The sequence below is a fragment of the Athene noctua genome, chromosome 2 (assembly GCF_965140245.1).
Source record: "Athene noctua chromosome 2, bAthNoc1.hap1.1, whole genome shotgun sequence".
NCBI classification, from domain to species: domain Eukaryota; kingdom Metazoa; phylum Chordata; class Aves; order Strigiformes; family Strigidae; genus Athene; species Athene noctua.
In genome coordinates, this window is record NC_134038.1 from 28,083,354 (window position 1) to 28,103,525 (window position 20,172).

The 20,172-nt window shown below is 36.2% G+C and overlaps 1 protein-coding gene across 1 annotated transcript in view; it reads right to left on the reverse strand.

Moving 5' to 3' along the window:
* SLC26A7 (solute carrier family 26 member 7) overlaps nt 1–20,172 on the reverse strand; it is a 70,486-nt gene that overhangs the window by 14,327 nt on the left and 35,987 nt on the right. Inside the window, exons 5-12 of the mRNA XM_074897640.1 lie at nt 19,485–19,637; nt 18,029–18,111; nt 16,284–16,431; nt 14,093–14,206; nt 10,968–11,045; nt 9,433–9,528; nt 2,309–2,415; nt 41–131 (exon numbers count right to left, since the gene is read on the reverse strand). Of these exons, the coding sequence (XP_074753741.1) occupies nt 41–131; nt 2,309–2,415; nt 9,433–9,528; nt 10,968–11,045; nt 14,093–14,206; nt 16,284–16,431; nt 18,029–18,111; nt 19,485–19,637 (870 nt within the window). The remainder of the gene's footprint in view (nt 1–40; nt 132–2,308; nt 2,416–9,432; nt 9,529–10,967; nt 11,046–14,092; nt 14,207–16,283; nt 16,432–18,028; nt 18,112–19,484; nt 19,638–20,172) is intronic.

Sequence of the window (20,172 nt, forward strand, 5' to 3'; positions counted from 1 at the left end):
GAACACACACACACACACACACACACAAAAATTAACTTACACAGTTATCTTCTGTTTTGTATTTATATTCCACTTCCTTCGCATTTTTCAAATTCAGTGTCTTTGCTCTGTAATCAATACACAGAGAAAATCTGTAAAGCAAATCAGTAGTAGTCTTGAACAGAAACAGGAATAGACACACCCCAAAACTGTAAAACAGAAGTTTAAAGTTGCGACAATGCAATCCATATGTATTTTCTTGCATATAAAGCTTACTTTTTTGTGATAATGGTGCAGTTATAAAGTAAAAAGCACATTTTAAAATTACAATATATTGCTTTGAAATTATGAATAATGGAAATTTCTGGTAAATGAAATCTTAATTTTCATTACTCTTTTGTAGCTGGCCAGAGAGCTATTCTCAAGACAAAGCAGCTAATATATAAACTACAACTTCAAAAGTACAGAGGTTTAATTAATATTTTTTTACCTGCAAAATCATATTGTAAGGAAAGAAAAAAAAATCAAATAGCTACTGGTTATGATAACTAAGGATGTTTTATTTGTCATTAAAATTGACACACCCTTGTACAAAGCAGAACATTGCATTCCAGCTATCAAAGTGGGGGACTTTGGAAAAGCCAGTATCCCTGTGATCTCTACACAGTCAGTAAAAAGAAAAGATTGTCTTGAAAAAGCAGCTCAGTGTAGGACCTTCTGCTTCAATGCCTCATTTTCAGGAAGACTTTTAACTGCAGAACAAGATGACTATGAAACTAGCTATCATCTGAGCTCTGTGCCCAAAGCTAGGCAGTGGAAAAAAGCCCAGAATACAAACATTTAATAGATGCGTCACTATTTGCAGGTACTGGCGTTGGCTAAATGAGGCTTGCAAAATTCAGCTGTTCTCTCCTGTTTGCATAAATTGAGCTGTAGCTGCTGCTGGTTTTAATACATTCTGATACATAACATTTACCACATCCAATATTCTGGCGTTTGAATAGGAATGTCACAATAAATCATCTATGGTATTTTTCTTGCTTTACTTTTGCTGCCACTTTTGCCCACAACTGGATGGCTTACTATATGTTTTATTGCTAACCTCATCCAAGCCGGTACAGATTTTAAGGCTGTGAGCTTGTTCACTGCCTTTACAATCCTGGACAATCATGTGCAACCTGACTGAAGACCACAGAAAACACTGGGAAGAGTCTTACTTACTTTAATTAGTGCAGGTTTAGACTGAGGTCTCTGTCAGATCAGACAACCAAGGATCATGTGTCAGATATCCCTCCCTTTCTGCTGTTGAGGAACCTCAGACTTTCAGGCACAGGGTATAAACAACATGAAAACTTGCCTTTTCCTTTATTAGCAGAACTTACCAAAATTTGAATTTGCTGAGTAGCAAAAGGTTACGAAAAAGACACTGATTGATTCAAGCAGAAACCGTCTTCCATAATTTGTAATTACTTTGCAATTCTGAGCTATTTTTACTCTGGTTCTGCAACTTATTCCATGAGAACAGAGCTATGCACAAATAGTTAACACCACTACCCTTAATAAGCATTACAGTGAGCTATATTGTGCCTAATTTCAGTGGAATTCAATGTTCAAGCAAACAACTGCCTGCAAGCAGCAAGTAATTTCCAGGACTGGTGAGCTATGGAGTAATTTTGTTGCACAAAATGATCATGAACCTCAGCTGATATTTTCCTTTACTCATGATCCAAAGTAGCAACTGTAATATATGCAAAAGAATATATAAATCTGTGTTAGCAGTTGTTTCTTTGTCCTGGCTTTTCTAATTCATACATAGAATTAATACTTTTCATAAGCCATTAGAACAGTTGTGCAGTTATGCTTCACTAACATGTATTAGCAGTGCAACTGTCAACTATCAGCTCCTGTGCAACATAGTATCTAGGAGTTTATAAAGGCACTTAGTACTAAGGCTTGACAAACATAATTTCTTCTTAAGGAATAAATAAATACCTAATGGAAAAAAGCTTGTATTATTGATCCTTCTGTTGCTCTTATGCTGTCTTCACCTAATGAATCATACAGATGTGTAATACTAAGAGAAATCACAAAATAATGCCATAATATGAAATGTTTTAGAGATCCTTTAGCCTACCGTAAATGCACAGGTGTGGCTTTTCCTTTTGAATTGTCTCATCTTCTAATTTTCTGCAACTAAAAACTTTTTTATTGTTTAACCCAAGTTTCATTGTTAAATTTAGTATACTGTATGTCTATCCTGACTGTGAAGCAATGTGGCAGAAAGACATAGTGATGTGCTACTAGAACATTTCAATAAATTGTTTCTCACCTGGGAAAGCGGAAAATCACAAGTACTATTGTGCAGACAACACCATACAACAGTCCCACGTTAGCAGCAAAGCATATTGTAAACACGTAGGTACTAACCCATATGCTCTTTAAGGAGAGAAACAGAACGAGATTAGTTTTAAATTTTGTAGCAACGTGCATTTTATGATTCAGAAATACTTTTAAAATGAAGATGGTTTCTCAGAGGTGAACATTTGGATCTTTGAACTGACAAAATAAGACTGAATTAGTGGTTAAAATAATGCCTCCCCATGGGAGAACACATATGACACGGCACTATTCAACTCAATGCTCACAGAGGTTCCTGTCAGAGTTACATAAAATAGGATATGTAGTTGCACTAACAGCATAATTCAGAATGAACCCAGTTGATTTGTAAACCTATATTTTATTTTTTACACTGTAAGTTATTGTCACCTTCTTCACTGCACACATTTAAAATCCTACTTTCCTTTTACTCAATGAGGTACTAAAAAGGCCACATAAAGAGAGCTCTTCTCCCACTAATCATGTAAGTGGGAATTATAATTTGTAAGGAGGTAATTAACCTCCTTTTAATTAGAAAGTGGCATTTATCAGAGTACAGCTGACTAAACCAACACCATAACAACTAAAAATTATTGGGGAACTAATTGCTTCACATGGAAATGGTGAGATTTCAGACTACTTCCCCATCTTTTAATATTTGATTAATAAAACTTTGGATTAATTTTAAATATAATTTTTTTAAAAATACAAAGGTGCATATCTGAAACAAAAATCACTTTGAAAAGGGATTTAAAATTCTAAAACCCCAAAATATTTGAACATTTCAGATTTTTGTCTTAATTAATTTCTAAACAGAAGCAATCACTTATATTTTCATATTACAATGATGTGTATGGCTGAGTCATACCCAGATTTTACAATTAAAAGGAGAAAAGTACAAATTACTTGATTTCTTATACCAACATAATGTCAGCACATATTTCTTTCCTTGAGGGACCATTAAGCAGACTGACACCTAATCTTTATATAAAAAGTGTTAAAGAATGGAAAGTATTTTCACTCCTCTGGATATACTGATCTCCATAGGTGCCCATTTCAACAATTACAGTGCTTCTTGTTAATGTTTGCAGAGGAACAGATCACATTACAATGGCACAATCACTGTTAAAATTATCCTTTCTGATGCTTTCACTTGGCTCAGAAAAGCCAGAGACAATAGAATACTTTCAGCCTAACCACAGGAATTCTGCTTGAGCAGAATTCAGAGTTGTTATTTTATGAATTACAAAATGTAAGTCATACTGTACTAATTTGTGCTTTGCAGAGGATGGAGTGTTACATGATTCTACCAAGAAACCTTTTCCTCCCTCATCTTCAAAATTCTAAACTACTGGAAAAGATTTTGCAGTCTCTTCAACAGCACAGCTGCTAGGTAGAGGTAGTTCATTCTTTGAAACAGTGCTCAATCTCCAGTTATATTTTTAAATGCCATCTTACACAAATTGTTGCATATGTATTTGCAAAGAATACCTTTTTGAGCAACAAACATTAAGTTCTGATTAATCAGTGGAAAGTAATTTTAAGATTTACAAACCCAATATGTATTTATAAAGGAGCTGGCTGGGTATGAAAGGGCTAACAGAAGTACTACAAACCTGAAAATCAGGTGGAACCAAGAATTAGCTCATCCTGATTAGGCTGAATCCTTGACAACACCTGAGATCAAGCAATCCGCTTCAGCTATGGACTTGAGCCTCATCACATCTAACTAAATCACTGCTGCAAGTCCTCAAAATTCTTGTCTCAGAAGAAAACAGAAAGCATGAAAACCCAATACAAAGTCTACATAGGAGGAATCAAAGCCATAAATGTTTAAGTGCTGAGTACTGAGAAAGTTGAGTGCCTCTAGCATCCTAGTATCTCACATTTTAATCAGAGACTGCCGTTGTTGTAGAGGATGAGCCAAAACAATCATATTCTCATTCGTCAATCACCCTTGCAGTGCTTTTTATTGGCCTGGAGTCAGTACTTTTTTAGGCCGGGTATCATCAAACTTGTAGAAAGAAGTTATGTGAATCTGATAGACTTTTTTTAATTCATGGGTTGTCACAAGGTTCAAAAAAGAAGTCATAAAAATATCAAACTTTCCTTTAGCAACTTACTTCAAGATGGCTATTATATACTCCAGGACAGATAGAATCTACACATTCTTCAAATCTTAGCAACAATGTGTTATAGGCAGGTTATTCTCAAAAGTCAAAACAAAATCCACCTTCAAAATACGTTTGTACTGTATTAATTTAAAAAAATAATCTAAAGAGGGAGAAAAGAAACAAGCAGAAGATAGGGATTTATGTTGAAGCATTGAGAGGTACAGTGACTGTGTCTATATAGTAGCTGCCTCCAAAACTCTGTGGACAGTGTGTTTCCATCTAGACCTTTACATAGAGTCTACACATCCACCAATGAGAGGAGTCTGAAATGGGAACTTGGCAGAAAAAAAGCATATAAACAGGGGAAGTGGGAGCACATTCTCTGAGCCAACGGCTAAACAATGCAATACTAAGGTACTGTGATGCTAAATGTGTCTCTGCCACTTAGAAACCAGATTATAAACTTCCCTTTTTGTTGCAGACTGGGGAGATGATCAGCTATTGGGTAAGGTTCATTTCACTTGGCGTTAACTATCTACAGCACAGATGTCTACAGCTGGGTGAGCTCTCTAGATTCCCACCATAGTCAATAGAGATTTGGTTATCAGAGTGAGGGGAATTTAGGATGTATTTCATCTAACTTCTACCTGTTTATGCTAGTGCCTACTTAAGGAAGAGATGAATCATACCCTAACAGGACTCAACTGACCAGCTCTCTGCTGTCTATAATGCAAGGCTATTATGGCTTGCTCAAATATAGGCCTGTGCTGCAGTCACCAGAACACAGCCAAAAGAAGAATCCCATTAAAGTCCTGTTCATTCAGAGTGCCTTGGCAGGGAAAATGCTGGAGTCCTGGAGGAGGCTCTGGCTCCAAGGAGGTTGAGCAACACTCCCATGCTCCCACATGCTTCTGTAGACAAATGACTGATGCATGCATACATCTTCAAGATACCTTTCAAAACTTACAATTCAAGTGCTGAAGACCACCACAGCCATAGAGAAGGAACCACTTAATAGTAAAGTGGTATGCTAGTTCTTTAATGTAATTTTTCACAGGCATTCCATACACAATGTTTGAGAGGGTATTTGTTTGCAAACTGCCCTGGAGACAGATGGACTGATATAAATATTATTCTTTAAAAATAATTTATTCAGCAATCATACTTTCAATGGATCAAGCATTTGTAAATTCCTTCCAAGCCCACTGAGACAAACTATTAATGCAGGAAAGACAGCAAATCTCCCTAGGATGTCATAAGCTAGAAGTATTTGTGTAAAATTATTGTCATAGAAGAGATGGCTTCCTACTCTGTGAAAAATTATTATATAGCAAAGCCCTCAGAGACCTCTCATGAATCAGGGCTCCTGTGTGATGAATACCTGAACAAATCTAAAAGGCCATCTCAGTCCTGAGGATAATATGTTTAAAAGATCTAAAAATACAAGAAATTGCACCAGTGAGCTCCAAAATTCCATGGAAGACCCTCCCTAGGCCCCCTTCTCCAAACCATTTTGACAAAATAGATTGACAAGGTGGTGGATCCATGTCTCAGAAACTTACACTGGCAAGATCTTGCAGGACACTTGTCGAAAATGACACACTCCTTGTTGCATCTACTTTAATTGCTGAATTAGGATTATTCTTTACATCCTTACATATTAATATGAGTACATACACTTACAATTCATACTTCTATAACTGCCTCTCACATCACAATACCACATAGAGAATGTGTAATTTTTACCATAAATTGTTGCCATTCCTTCAGCTTTATAAATCACACATACTATTTAGGTCTATCTCAGCTGTGGTCATTTCCTGGCCAAGTAATTTGTGCAATTTTTTAACATTTTTTTCTCTTTAGATGCCATAGTATTTCTCTGTTGAATACCCCAAATCCCTGTTAAATAATTAACTAATGAAAATAACCCCTATTCTATTGTCATTTTTCACTTAAAGCATCACCTTCTGAAATAATTTTTGCCCATCTTTGGTCACTTTCAAGTTAACAGCAAAAAGAAAATTTTTCTTCAGCAGTCAATTACCAGGCAGTAGTCTTTGCCTAGCTTAAATGGCTGCATCTTATCTGGGATGCTCAGCCTTAAAAACAAGATTTAACAAGAACTCCACTGGCCTTTTTATTGATACTAGAAAAGTGCACTATCAAACTGGAGAATAGAAAAGAGAAATCAGTCAAGAAGTAGGCCTGCATAAAAAATTAAACTTGCAGGAAGGATATAGAAATCAATTTTTGACCTGAGGACCTGGAAAATGAGATACACTTAAAGACAAACTCCAGATCAACTTCTTGGTATCTCCTGAAGAAGAGGCAAAAATTCAAGAGAAACTGTTTTCATACAAAACACAGGTACCATATTGAATCATCACTTTGGAAACAGCCAAAAGATGAAGACAGCAGAGGGAGGACAAATACTGTTATGCATACAGTTATGTATATAACATATATAGCGGGGTAGAGCAATTATTGATCTGAAATTGTTGAAATCATCCAAGATGGTATACGGACTGCCAGAAGACCTTAACTGAACCAGGAGACATTTGAGGTTCATATGAATACTGTTTATGACAGTAAAGGGCTCTTTGGAGTAAAGGCAGGGGGGTTCTAGCTGAAAAGAAATCAAATGTGATTTGAGAGGTAGGATGTAAAAACAGGACATTTCAGAGGACTGATAGAACACAAGTTGAAAGAAAACCGAAACGAATATACACAGTAATATTCAGCTGATAATATTTGGTATTAGCTACTTAAGTTTGTCAGCTGCCTCTTTGAACTCAGCTGCTGCTAAACATCATATCTGCAAGAAAAAGCAATCCATGGCTGAAAGGAGAGATTTCATAGAATAACAGAATATCCTGAGATGGAAGGGACCCATGAGGATAATCTAGTCCAACTCCTGAGCTGTATCTTTCAAGCTGTACCTTTTATATTTAAGAGGATTATGTTTTATGAAGAACTAATCAATCAATAAATATTACTCATCCTGTTCGTGTTGAATGGGAAGCTTAAAGAAGTGTGAAGGAACAAGGTAACAAAGCCCATAACATTCCATTTCCATGCACTGTCATTTGCCAGACCTATAAGCATAACAAACCTGACTTCTATGTTACATGACACACACCCTTCAAAGAATCGGTTCCAGAAAGGACAGCTGCTAATTATTTCCACATGTTTTGTTAGAGTTTCTACCTTCAAAACACTTTGGATAACCTGGGTAATGGAACTGATTTGTTTCCAATGTGCTGTCAATTGAGGAAGTGAATCTTTTCAGGCCAAAATCAACACCAGTGTAGTTACTCAAATCATTGGTCTTGGTGGGGCTCCTCAGACCAGGCAGCAATGTAAGATCAACATTTACAGCCTTACTTTACATTATGCTATTTAAAGCAAGATGATTTACCCTGTCAGATTAAGGACTGATGGTACAACTACTCGAAGACAAATCATTGTTGAAGAATGTTCAGTCAAAAAGATAAACCCAGAAAACTCCCCCTCTCTATAACCTTTCTTAGAAATAATGACAGATGTCATAGATGTAATAACTAACTACTCACCCATTCTTTTCTGCCAAAACCACAAAAGCAAAAATCAATCAGGTTAGTCTATCTGTGAAGATGCATCAAGTCTATTGAGATTTCAAAATGTCCTGTTGGAAAACTTAACTGCTTATTATCTCAATGCACAGATAGAGAAGCTATTTCTCTCTCCCATAACTATCAATTTTCTTAAGTCCACTGTCCCCAAAATTGTTCTTGATCCACATTATTTGGCATTTGTGTCACTGGTAATATGGGTTAAACTGAAGAAAAAATACAGTACAAATAGTAGAAAATATTTTCAGAATTTTGCTGCTTGAGGAACATAAGATTTCATGAAAGACAGAGCTTTTCTTCTGGATGATACAAAAAAATAATTAGTCTTCTGTGATGAGCTGTGAAAAATCTCACATAGCCAAACGATGTTGTTTACTCAGCTCTACTTTCCATACTGAAATCTAGTACTCTATTAAAAAATGTTTTATTCAGTCTATACTTATCATTAATGCTGTAGAATACTAAATCACTGGTGAATTCAACAAAGTACAATATTACTTCCAGTAACCTATATTTCCTACCACAGAGAAGAAGGATATGGCCAAAATACCTTTCTCAACATTTGATAACTGAAAACGCATAAACAGAATTTCCAAAAGCTATGTGGGATGTCAGTATGTCTTTATGTATGCAGATAGAGGTTTCAGTTCCACTAATTAGCCGATACATTCAAACCGTCCCTCTGAATAGAAATCCAGGAGCCTTCCTAAACATGGAGTCATCTTTAATATTTGCTAGGAACTCTGTGCAAATGTAGTCAGACTATTCAGACTGCATTAAACCAGATTTTCATACTGTGTCTCTTTCCATCTATCTGCTTTTTCTGATGTATTCTTCCTCACATACCACAGAATTTTCATTATGATGAAAAAATACATATACTGTTTGCAAAGTCTGAAAGAGATAAGGCACCCCAGGACATCTATCTTTCTACACCTTTAGTGTTTCCAGTTTTGTTTGTCCTGTACGGTCACTCTGTATCCCCAGAGGACAAAGGTACCATAATATCTTCAATAATACTACAATAGCAAAAGCACGCTAACCAGTTAGAAAAGGCATACAAAATTATACACACACTTGCTGAGATTAATCTGATCTACCTGTATACACATATTTAGCATTAAATTATTTTTGATTTGATATTTGATTCTTTATCATTTGGTAAACTTCCATTTTTTAAAATACAGATGACATTACAGATGCTGTTATCTTGAGACAGAAAATAAGCTGATAGTACACAAAACCCCTAATAATAATAATGGCTTGCACTTACCTCTTCTAGGGCCACAGAACTATTAAAGTTTATTTAGCAGGTCTCAGGAAAACCTTCTTAGATTAAGTTCACTTACCCAGTCTATTTTATCCACATTCCAATATTTTTTTAAGTCTCGGAACTGCATTAGCATCCCCTTCAAGCCTACAACAATAATGCTTGCTAGCACACACTGCAAAGAAATAGAAAACAAAATCCATTTGCAGACTCGGTAGTGAAAACAAATGCTCTTTCTTCAATTTAGCAGTCAATATTATAATTAAATTATCAAAAAACTGAAGTTATTGTTTAAAAAATGGGATGAGCACAGGTCTCCTTGTGACACAAACCTAACAGTATCAAACCTTTTTTTTTTTTTTTCCTGAAGGCAATCTATAAGCCACCTAATTGTGAAAAAAATGACAGAATCTTCAGGACTTCCCAAGACTCTCCATGCATCACCAGACCAACCACATTCTGCTATAGTTTAGGGGACTCAGAAACAAATCAGGACCCAACTTCTACACAGTGAGGAATTTTAATTCCCCTTCGTCACTACCTAGAGAAGGCATGTAGAGCAAAAAATCCATTAAGTTGAACAAAATAATTTCTTGTTCTCCAAATTGAAAGGGGAAGGAGATGGATGAAGAAATCATCTGAAGCCATAAAGGATGGAGTACAAAGTGATAGATTTGCAGTGCTCAGGTGGAGAGGGTTGAAAAGTAAAATATTGAGAAAGCAACATATGAAAAGTTTTTTAAAAATATGGGGAAAAAATCTACAGGAAACCAATCAACATTTACATATAATCCATATAAAAAAATGAAGGGAGGAAAGCAGTGCAGAAAGAAAAAGGACATATTGTGCACCCCTCTTCAAGTGTCCTTACTTAAAATAAACCATAAAAGGATCTGTGTTGAAAAGTGAGAACCTTCGTGTGACACTATGTAAACAACAGCACAAAGAATATTTAAAACACAGTTGTGTTAAAATTTCATGTACAAACATGGCAGAAGTATGGATAATTTTGGAGCTGTATTATGCATCTTTGATATGCCTCTAGTTAAAATTAATTATTAATTTGTAATACCAAAAGCTAGATATAACTTATGTGAAAACACACCATATTGCTTTACAGACTCTTACTGTAGAAGATGTATTCCATGACAGAGATATAAGAATACCTCATAATATCTCTGTAATTAATCTTAGATCATTATCTACAAGCGTTTGTGTCAAATTTATTTGAAAAGCAAAGTCATACATCATATTTATAACTGGAGAAAAATTGTGGATCTTCATTAATTTCTACCACATTTTCTCAATTTACAAATCCACAGCAATCTGGATATATGTTTTTCATAAACTATGTGCCAAAAGTAAGTAGAAGAGAAATGCTTTCTTATATAATTACATGATAGCCTCTATATACAACTATACATGTGTAAAATCTATATGTATTATGTTGTCATCTTTGTATTTTGATTTTGAGACTTGCTGTGCCCTTACCATTCTTTCTTCCATTGAAATTAAATAGAGCTCTTCTAGAAATAGTACTATCTTTCCCTTAAAGAATTTAAGTAATTAGAAAATATTTGATGTAATCTTTAAAAAAGAAGATAAGTACTGTACCATAGGCAGCCAGTACAGCATAGGTCCAATTGCATAGATCACCACAAGTATTAATAGACAAGAGATAAGGCAAGCCACCTAAAACAAGAAATAAGAAAAGCAGATCATTTAGTCTAACAAAAAACCCAAACCAAAACCAAACCTTAAAATGTGTGAAAAGGACTAAGTATCAAATATTGTAGATAAAGGCAAGAACGGGATGTTGAAGGTGTTAGCTGTTAAGGTATCCATGGGTTGCAGATGCATATAATTTCAGTTTTAATCTCTGGTGTTTACCTTCAGCCAACTACAGTGAAAACATAGTAAGAGATCGCAACATCTGTGCTTGACCCTGCTGACAGCACATAGACACAGACCACAGCATCACCTACATACTTGGTTATTCCATGGAGTGTGTGAGTGTGCAATATCTCATCCCAGAAGTTTCACAGCACCCACTGTCATTCTGTAACGTATTTATAGCCATACACCCTATGTTGCACTAAATAACAACTCTGTCATAGCACTGAGCAAAAATTATATATGGAGAACTGTGTCATCATTTTTTCCCAATTCTAACTTCTTTTACTGGGATCAACACTGAAAGGAAACGGTTGTGTTAAATCAGAAACCACAGTGATTTTATGTTAACGTCACTGGACTTTGCTTTAGAAAATGGAGGAACTACTTTTTCATATATATAAAAAATTATAATTAATGTAGGTGACATGAATCCAGACAAATATATGGTCTAAGAATAATATGTTTCTTCACAGTATTATATGTTATTAATCTGATGGAAAACTGCAGTAAAACTGCAGTCTCCTACTCCACTCTGCTCACGAAGTAGAGTACTTTTGGCCTCATTAAGATACAGTCCAGATTCACAGAAGGTTTTTGATGATAAGTAGACAGATGCTCACTTTATTTTTATATTGATAGTATGTTTCTTTACTAAAATAATTAGGTTTCATTTTAAGAGACAAGTTGTTAAAAACAAAACCAGACAAGTTGTTAAAACACTAGAAAATTAAAGCCATGGTGTACTTAAAAATACCATCAAGAAGTATAGACAGAGTCTTTACAGAAAAACGGACACAAAATCTGCTGGTAAAGTCACACGGAACTTTTCCCTCCTTTTGCCTTCCCCAAAAAAAAAGAAAAAAAAAAAAAAGTGTTGATTCTATTTGAAGAACATTTCTAGCTCATGATACAGTCCTTCACTGCTGTTCTCTCCCAAGAAAAGATATCACTGAAGAACAAATGACATCACTGAATCCCAGGTATAGGTGTTGGAGAAAAAAGGGCTGCTCTGAGCCCCTGAAAGGCTCTTTGCATTTCTTTCATGACATATGCCACAGTAAACTGACTTCTCTCTATGTAGTCAAAGCAACTCCTCGCTTCCTTATGCCTATGATCTGACCAACATTTATTAGTATGTTCTTTTCATCTCTTCATTCTGCCTAGACAGCCCCAAAAGTAGAGGATTAAGTGGATGTGCTGCCTTCCAAAAAGAAGGCAGGAGAGAGAATTTTATGTTTATTAAAGTACTCTCGCAGTGCTAATGGATGGGCACATTAACTTTCTCTATACTTTGAAACCAATGGATAAAACCAAGCAGATACTTGTTATTTTTACCATGTACTTCCTCCTACCTTGAAATCAAAGTATGGCGGTTTCTTTTTCCATTTCATATATTGAATAACCTTCTATGGTGTCTTTGCCTACATGTATCAGAGCCAAACTGATCAAATACCTTATATGTCTTCAGGGTATAGGCCTTCAAGTTACCTTAAAGTTTCCTTAGAAAAGCCATGATGCAGTACAACTGCAAACTGTACTGTTGTGAACAGGTAACAGAAGAGGATGTCTGTGAGGATAAGGGCACATGGCATGACACTGAATCCAACTCAAAGATATGAAATAACTAACAGCAAAGTGGTAGCTAAACTATTTGCATGTAAATGCTTTTCAAGATTATTATTGGATAAATTATTCATTATGATTAATTGAGTTCAGAGTACTGTGTGGCTAACTAGCAAGTAATTAACATTTAGAGTTTTGAAATAAAGCCCTGTATAATTTCTTAATATTGTGGTATCCGCATGAGAAATAATTGTAGGTCATGTAGGTCTTCGAGAAGAGACAATACCTATAGACTGTACTTGGCCTTGTCAGCTGTACCTCATTACCCTTCTGCTTGCAAGCAATGTCCTTTACACAGGCAAGAGCAACAGTTATAAAAAGACCATAGTAACAAACTCCAAAGAACATAACATTTATATGGCAAGATGCCACTGATGGACCCTTTGGTCTCGGAGGAAGAAGGAAGAGGCTGTGTTTAGGGGCTACCCCAAGGGTCTCCCGGCTGTGGTGGCCCACGTGGTGCCATCACACACAAAGGTCACAGGTGAGGAGTTTGCTCTCTTGTTCATGAGCACAATTATGACAGGTAACAGACTCACAGGGTCACTATCATCATTTTCATCAATTGCAGTTCCCTCTTTTCTGAGCTACTGCAATAAGAACTTGTGGGTTCAGTTTCCAACAGTAGGAAGTAGCCGAAAAAATCCTTAGAAATCTGAGTGTCATCTCTGTGGGCTCAGTGTATACTGAGGGACAGGACAAGTACACCATGTCACAAGGCAGAAATTGGGAGATTACTTGGGGGTTTTTTTAGCAAGCAGCTCTTAAGGTTACTTTCACTGTATTATGAAAATCAGATAGAAGCACTAAATTAAAACTGATCTTTTTCTAAAACTTCAGCTTAGCCTGTACCATTAAATGCATTAAACACCATTAGAGGGCACTTTTGTTACAGTGCTGACAAATTCACGTAAAATTGAAATGGCTTATGTGTGGCTTCCTGCAGTCTGAAAACACAACTTCTAACCTCTTTACTGCCACAGACTTTAGAGTTTATATTGAAATAAAAATGTAAAAATGAATAAGTGGAAGCATTAGTTTCCCTAGTAAGACAGTTGCTGATCAGATGCAATTCCATGCAGATTGTTAAAAATGACAGGGCAGAGTCATTTCCGAGGAGAGAGAAAAAGGGAGAATAGGGAGTTAAAAGGGATAAATCAGTTCCAGTGAGCAGTATCATCCTCCTTAATTCTCCTACATACTTCACTCTAACCCATTACCTGTGTTTTGGCGCCCGTACTGTATAAAAGTGCCGTCCGTCCCATCGCTGCAGCACTTGGTATGCAAAAGAAAAATGAGGGAATCACGTTGCTGAGGCCATGAGCCAAAAATTCCTGCAAAGTTGTTAAATAGAATATGTTTTTTTCCTATTGTTCTGTCATTTCAATGCTTCTTGCCAACAAAGGAGTCCCCTACGTAAATATTAGCAATGACAAAGGATGGCCATATTTCTGAGGGGAAAAAAATCACATATGTACATGATAAAAGATCTCCCAGCAGAATATATGTTTTCACAACTCATATCTAATTTGAATGATAGAGCTGCTGCACCAGATTCATCAAAAGCAGGAGGCACATTTTGTTCAGAGAATAAATGGTATTGCTAAGTTTTGAAGACGAAGTTCAACCAAAATATTTACATCTTGATCCCCATCTAATTTTTAACAGGCCAGCATCTCAAGTAGTGGGATCTGGACAGTGTCCAGGATTTTTCTGGTTTATGATTCTATTGAAAAAAGACAGCCACTGATTTTTATTTTTTTTTTTAGAGATGCTTTAGTGAAAGTGAAGTATGGTAGCAATACTATCTGCATGCTGTCTTTCATTACAAATGTATTTGGTGTTTATTTACACTCAAAATGCAGACATGTCTGAACAAAGATTTATAGAAGCAAAAGTGGAGAAACCACCCTGCACAGCTGAACAGTGTTCTCTAAGAAAGTGCCCCAACTTGGCTGCCTAGCATAAGTCTTCTTCCCCAGACTGTAAGGAGCTCATTTGTCTGCTGAGGGCCATGTGTAAGAAAAGACCTCAGTCCTGCTAGAAGTGCTTAGGACACAAATGCTATTGTATGCAGCCAGGCCACCTCCTGATCATAAATTTGTCTTCAAAACACAGGACAGAACCACCTTAAAGCTCCCCACACAGCCTCACACACCCACGTGCTACCATGCAGAGCACTATGCCTGGCCCCTGAATGCAATACAGCTACAACACTCTGCTGCCATTGTAGTCTCTGTTCTCATAGAGGTTTTGCTCTTTTGCTCCATTATTTGGTGCAGACATACACATAATTTCCAACACCTCAGTAATGTGTAAGCTACAAGATTTCCAAAAGCACAGAAAGACATACAGGTTGCTGTGCTCATTTAGCTCCCTTGAGACAAAGCAGCATATCGCCCTGAAATCTGACCTGTATTAAGCTCAAAGCATTTTCCCTCTGCTCCCTAGAAAACATGGCTCTGAAGGATCAACAGAAATTCATGGTCCAATATATTCACTCTGAAAAATATTTTAGAGACCTGAGTAGAAAAGAACATTCCCACCATATTTCCCAGTGACATAAGAGCTGTAAAGGACAAGAGCTGATGTAGCAAGACTGACCTGTCTAGGTAGGTGTTCAAATAGACCTCCAGCTGCAAAACAAACTACTCATTCAACTTTATGTCGTTCATCTTAAACCACTTCAGAGAAAGGTGAAGGCAGCTTTTTCATCAATCAGCACTCTTGTCAGTTATCTAAAATTGAGTGTTTCTTACGACAGTGCTTGAATTATTGTCTCCATGGATCTACAATTAGCTTGGAGTTACCCACGTACCATGACGATCAGTGGGGTAGTGCAGAAAGTAACATCCCACTTTTGTTTAAGCATGTCCACTGTAAAGTGGAACTCTACATAGAAAGCTCCTATGGCTGCAGATTTGGTAGCACTCTCTGAACCCATCCTGCTTCTTTTACACAAATTTTGGATGAGACCTACTTTGCATAAACTTCATTTTATAATGTCAGACATGTCCTGGGGCTGTAAATAGATGGTTTGGTTTTAGAACTGCTTTGTTTCTTTAGTCATTGTCTGATTTACCATCTCAGCTTGTCTTTAACAGCTCAGCTGCCAGAGGAGAAGCTATCTAATCTTAGAGCATTGGAAAACTCATTAACACTCAAATGTTGCACCAAATGCAAACTACAAGACTATTCTTGAAGAATGTGCTTCCCCAAAAGGAGCAGCTCAACCACCTAGGGCGTTCTGCAGAGATAGTTTGGACTAGATTTGGGTTTACTGTAGTCACTGGAAGACCTCAGGTTGTCATATGGAGCATACCCTTTCCTACTGGGCATTCATCTATAATACATTTCCAAAATGGTGAAGCAATTTCAAATCTTACTGACAGTAAGGAGAAAGAGCTTTACCTGGTTGTCATCCACAGTGTATTTAAACTTTTTACCAGAGCCTTGGGCAAGAGCCAATGATGCTACATAACCAACCAGTGCTACTCCGAAAGCTTCAGTGACTACTTCAGGCACGACATTCATGGGTGGTGTTTTCGGTGATGGTAATCTATAAAAAATAGAGACAGTCTCATTTGCAAAGCCTGATACATAGCCTCAATATACTGGTAATTCATGAAAATACAAGAGAAAAAATCTTTGCATACACAGATAATTTTTGTAATACTTCTAAGGTGACATTTTTCAATATTTTAGACTAGTAGGATCTGTGGGGAATTTCAGAGAATTTTCAGAAGAAGATGAAACAGTTTCAGATGTAGTATTCTATTTACAAACTTCAATTTGAGAAATTATAAATTATCTCCTTCACTGACAGAAGAAATCAGCAATGTTTCCCTAATTTTGTAATGCTCAGTAAAAGAGACTCTGCTGTATATTTTTTCTTTTTTATAGTTGGCTTTCCTGCAATGCTTAATTTAAAACTTTTAAACGATTTAGTATGCATGTAGGTTATGGACAGTATGGACATTTATTCCATCTAATGGAGACCTTCTAATGGGAACTGCAATGAAATGCCTCAGTTAAGAACCAAACCAGCCCAGATTGTCTCTGTAGTTCACATAAAGGTTTCAGTCTCTCCACAACACAAATCACTATGCCTAAAAGCTCTCCCCTGACAAGGCACTTAGATATTTCAGGTAAATACCTAAAAATACATAGGAATGATCCCAGCTTTGCTTCTTTTTTCAACACTACAGAATCTTCTCATACAAGGTTAGACAAAAAATAGTCTCCTAATTAAAGCTTCATGAATATAATTTAACTGTGCATAACGCATACTGAAAGGACACACTTAGCACTGTTTTAATCTCAGATACAGAGCATGTAATAGTATGCCATAAATACTTAAAAACTATTGTATTTCTCAGCAACTTTCTTTATTTTATTTCTAACAGTGCAAGCTCCCACACATGCACTCATGCTGTATTGGACTTGTACTTTGTGAAATTTAGGGAAACCCTGCAATTTCCAAAGAGGAGAACACAGAACAGCTGTGATATTCCTTACCAGGCCTCAGAGTTTGAACATTCTCTCTGATATCTAATATAATTTCTCTTTCCAGCTAATTGTACTGATTTTTTTTCCTTCTCTTCAAGGTCATGGAGAAAGTCAGAATCTCAATATCAGAATACCAATAGTCAGAATATCAATAGACAGAATGCTGTTTTCTTGATTAAGCATATCTAAATCCTTTACAATTCCTCAGAAACCACATTTTTAAAAATTACTATATAAGTGAGTGGAGAAGTACAAAGTGTAGTAATCTACAAACCTTATCTCATCACAAGTCCTTTCTGCTACAACAGCCAAGGGCAACCCTCAAAAAGCAGGTTGCAATAATCATATAGAGTGCTCTGCCCTCCTGTTATACATCCATCAAACATCATCAGTACCTATTTTTTATTCCATAAAGTAATAAAAAAGCTATGAAAATATGCAAGAAAGTCTACATTTTAATTATGATCTCTATACAGATATAACTTGTTAACATGAGGTTGAATTGTGAGAAAGAATTTGAGGAGGTTGGAAATGAACACAATCGATTTTTGTCATTTCTTATTTCAGAAAACTACTTCTAGCTCTTCAGAGACTGTTCTCAGAAGTAAACATACTTAAAAGCCACAAGCTAATAAAAAACACATTACCCTTCAGGAATATGTCCCACAACTTCTAGCCCGTACACGTATTCCATATCAGCATAGTAGCAAGCAGTGGATGTAGTAATTATCTATTGATTCAACACAGAAAAAGATGTTATGTTTCTATTGCTTTTAGCTTCTCACATGGTCCCTATTATCGTCATACCTAAGCACATGACAGTGTTCATGCATTTATCCTTAGATAAATCCAGTAAGACAGGGAAGTATTAGTATGAAAATTTTTGCAAATGTGGAAGAGAGTCAGAAGAAACTAAGATCTGAACACAATAATGAATTTAGAAAAGATAGCTGAACAAGGACTGTAGTGGAGTTTGTATGTTCTATGTTAATGAAAGGGATCTGTACAAGTCTCTGTAAAGCCTCAGGAACCTTGCCAACCAGTGTTCAAACTGCCTTTATGCACCACGCACCCCAGACCACTGCCATTCACATGAGCAGCTTAAAAAAAATTCATAATTTAGGTGGTCCTGAGGGGTCTGATTCAGTTGATGTTCTCTGTCAACTTTGACACAAAACACAGCAGAAGATGTGGCTGCCTCTCATTTTTATGTTCCAGCAGGTATAAATCTTGCTTGAGAGAGTGGAAAGTTTAGCTCTGGGGATGTTCAAATTCACTTCCCGTACTTTTTATGAGATGAACACACAAATTCCAGCAGAACAAGCACAGGTTCTAGTCTATGATCCTCAGTTGGCTGGAACATTTTATTCAGTATTGTTTAAATTTAACACAGAAATAGAGCAGAGACTAGAACAACACGACCTTCTTTTCCAGCATTTTGCCCAAGAAAAATCATACTTCTGTAAATAATTTTTTACAGCAAAAGAAGAGTAATTGTAATGATCCACTCTGAAAAGCACCTTCATTTTTTAAATTTTCTTTTAGAGGACTAGAGAAAAACAGAAACCTTCTGTCTTGCTGCTTATTGTTTGATTACACCTTAATCCTTAAATCAGGGATTTAAAATGCGAAAGCTAATTTCAATTTAGCCTATGCCATGTGAAAGGAAAACAGTAAGTAAAATTACAGAAAGAAATAGCATAGCTATTTAACTTTGTTGCAGATAAAGAACAAACAACATCTAATCCACAGCTACTCAGCACAAGACTTGCCTGGAGTTACAATGTGCCAGGTACTTTTCATTTTCTATTTCAAACCTCTTACACTTGAACATTCTAGGCTTCATGTTCTTGTGATTATGTAAAAAGTAGTAAACACATGAAAAATATTATACAAATTGGGAACGTATGTCACGTCTTAATTATTTAGCCAAACTCTTTCCTGTTCTTACATTTAACATACGGTCATGAAAATTAGCTATCCATTTAATAAGTGGCAGGTGTGGCTGTGGGTAAGTATAGACAACACAGTAAACTTCAGCAGATTAGTTGAACCACTGAAAGCTTTGTAAGCAAAAAGTCCGATATTTGATTCTGTACTTACCAAAACTAGATCGATGGGAAGAACAACTTTAATGTTTCTCTGAAATTTCTCATTCAGTTCTTTAACAAGTACAAGCACCACAATGCTCAGCAGGGAGAGAAGTAAAGCCTCCAACTGAACTGATCTGATATTCTCAAATATGTAGGCATAAATCTACAGTGAATGGCAAATAACAATCACAGATCAAAAAGTACATCATTTTGGGTTACATGCCATGGCATATTCTACACAACTTCACACATCTTAAATAATCTGTGAGAGCTGAATCAATACTACAGGACCTGAGTCATTGGACAACACTGGCCTACACTTAAGATTATGCAAGGAAGAAAATCACCAATTTACTATTACTATGGGTGTTTGAAAACTCAAAAAATGCAGCAAATATTCGTACATATGAATTACAGTTTTCTATTGGTAGAAGCAAACAAGAAATTTACAGTATATGTGATATGTATCCTTTCCTTATTCAGTCTTATTAAATTCAGTGTGATAAGTGAGCATTGCACAAAAACGTTGAGACGCGCTTCCATGCACAAAGATTTATTTTCCATAGTTCTAGTGTCCATAGCTCAGAACATCCATCAATTCTAATAGGAAAAGTTACTTCTGAGGAAAAACTCTAAAAGACAGAAAGAAAGGAGAAAGAGGAGAGAAAGGAAGAACAAAAGAAAGAAAAATGCAGTAG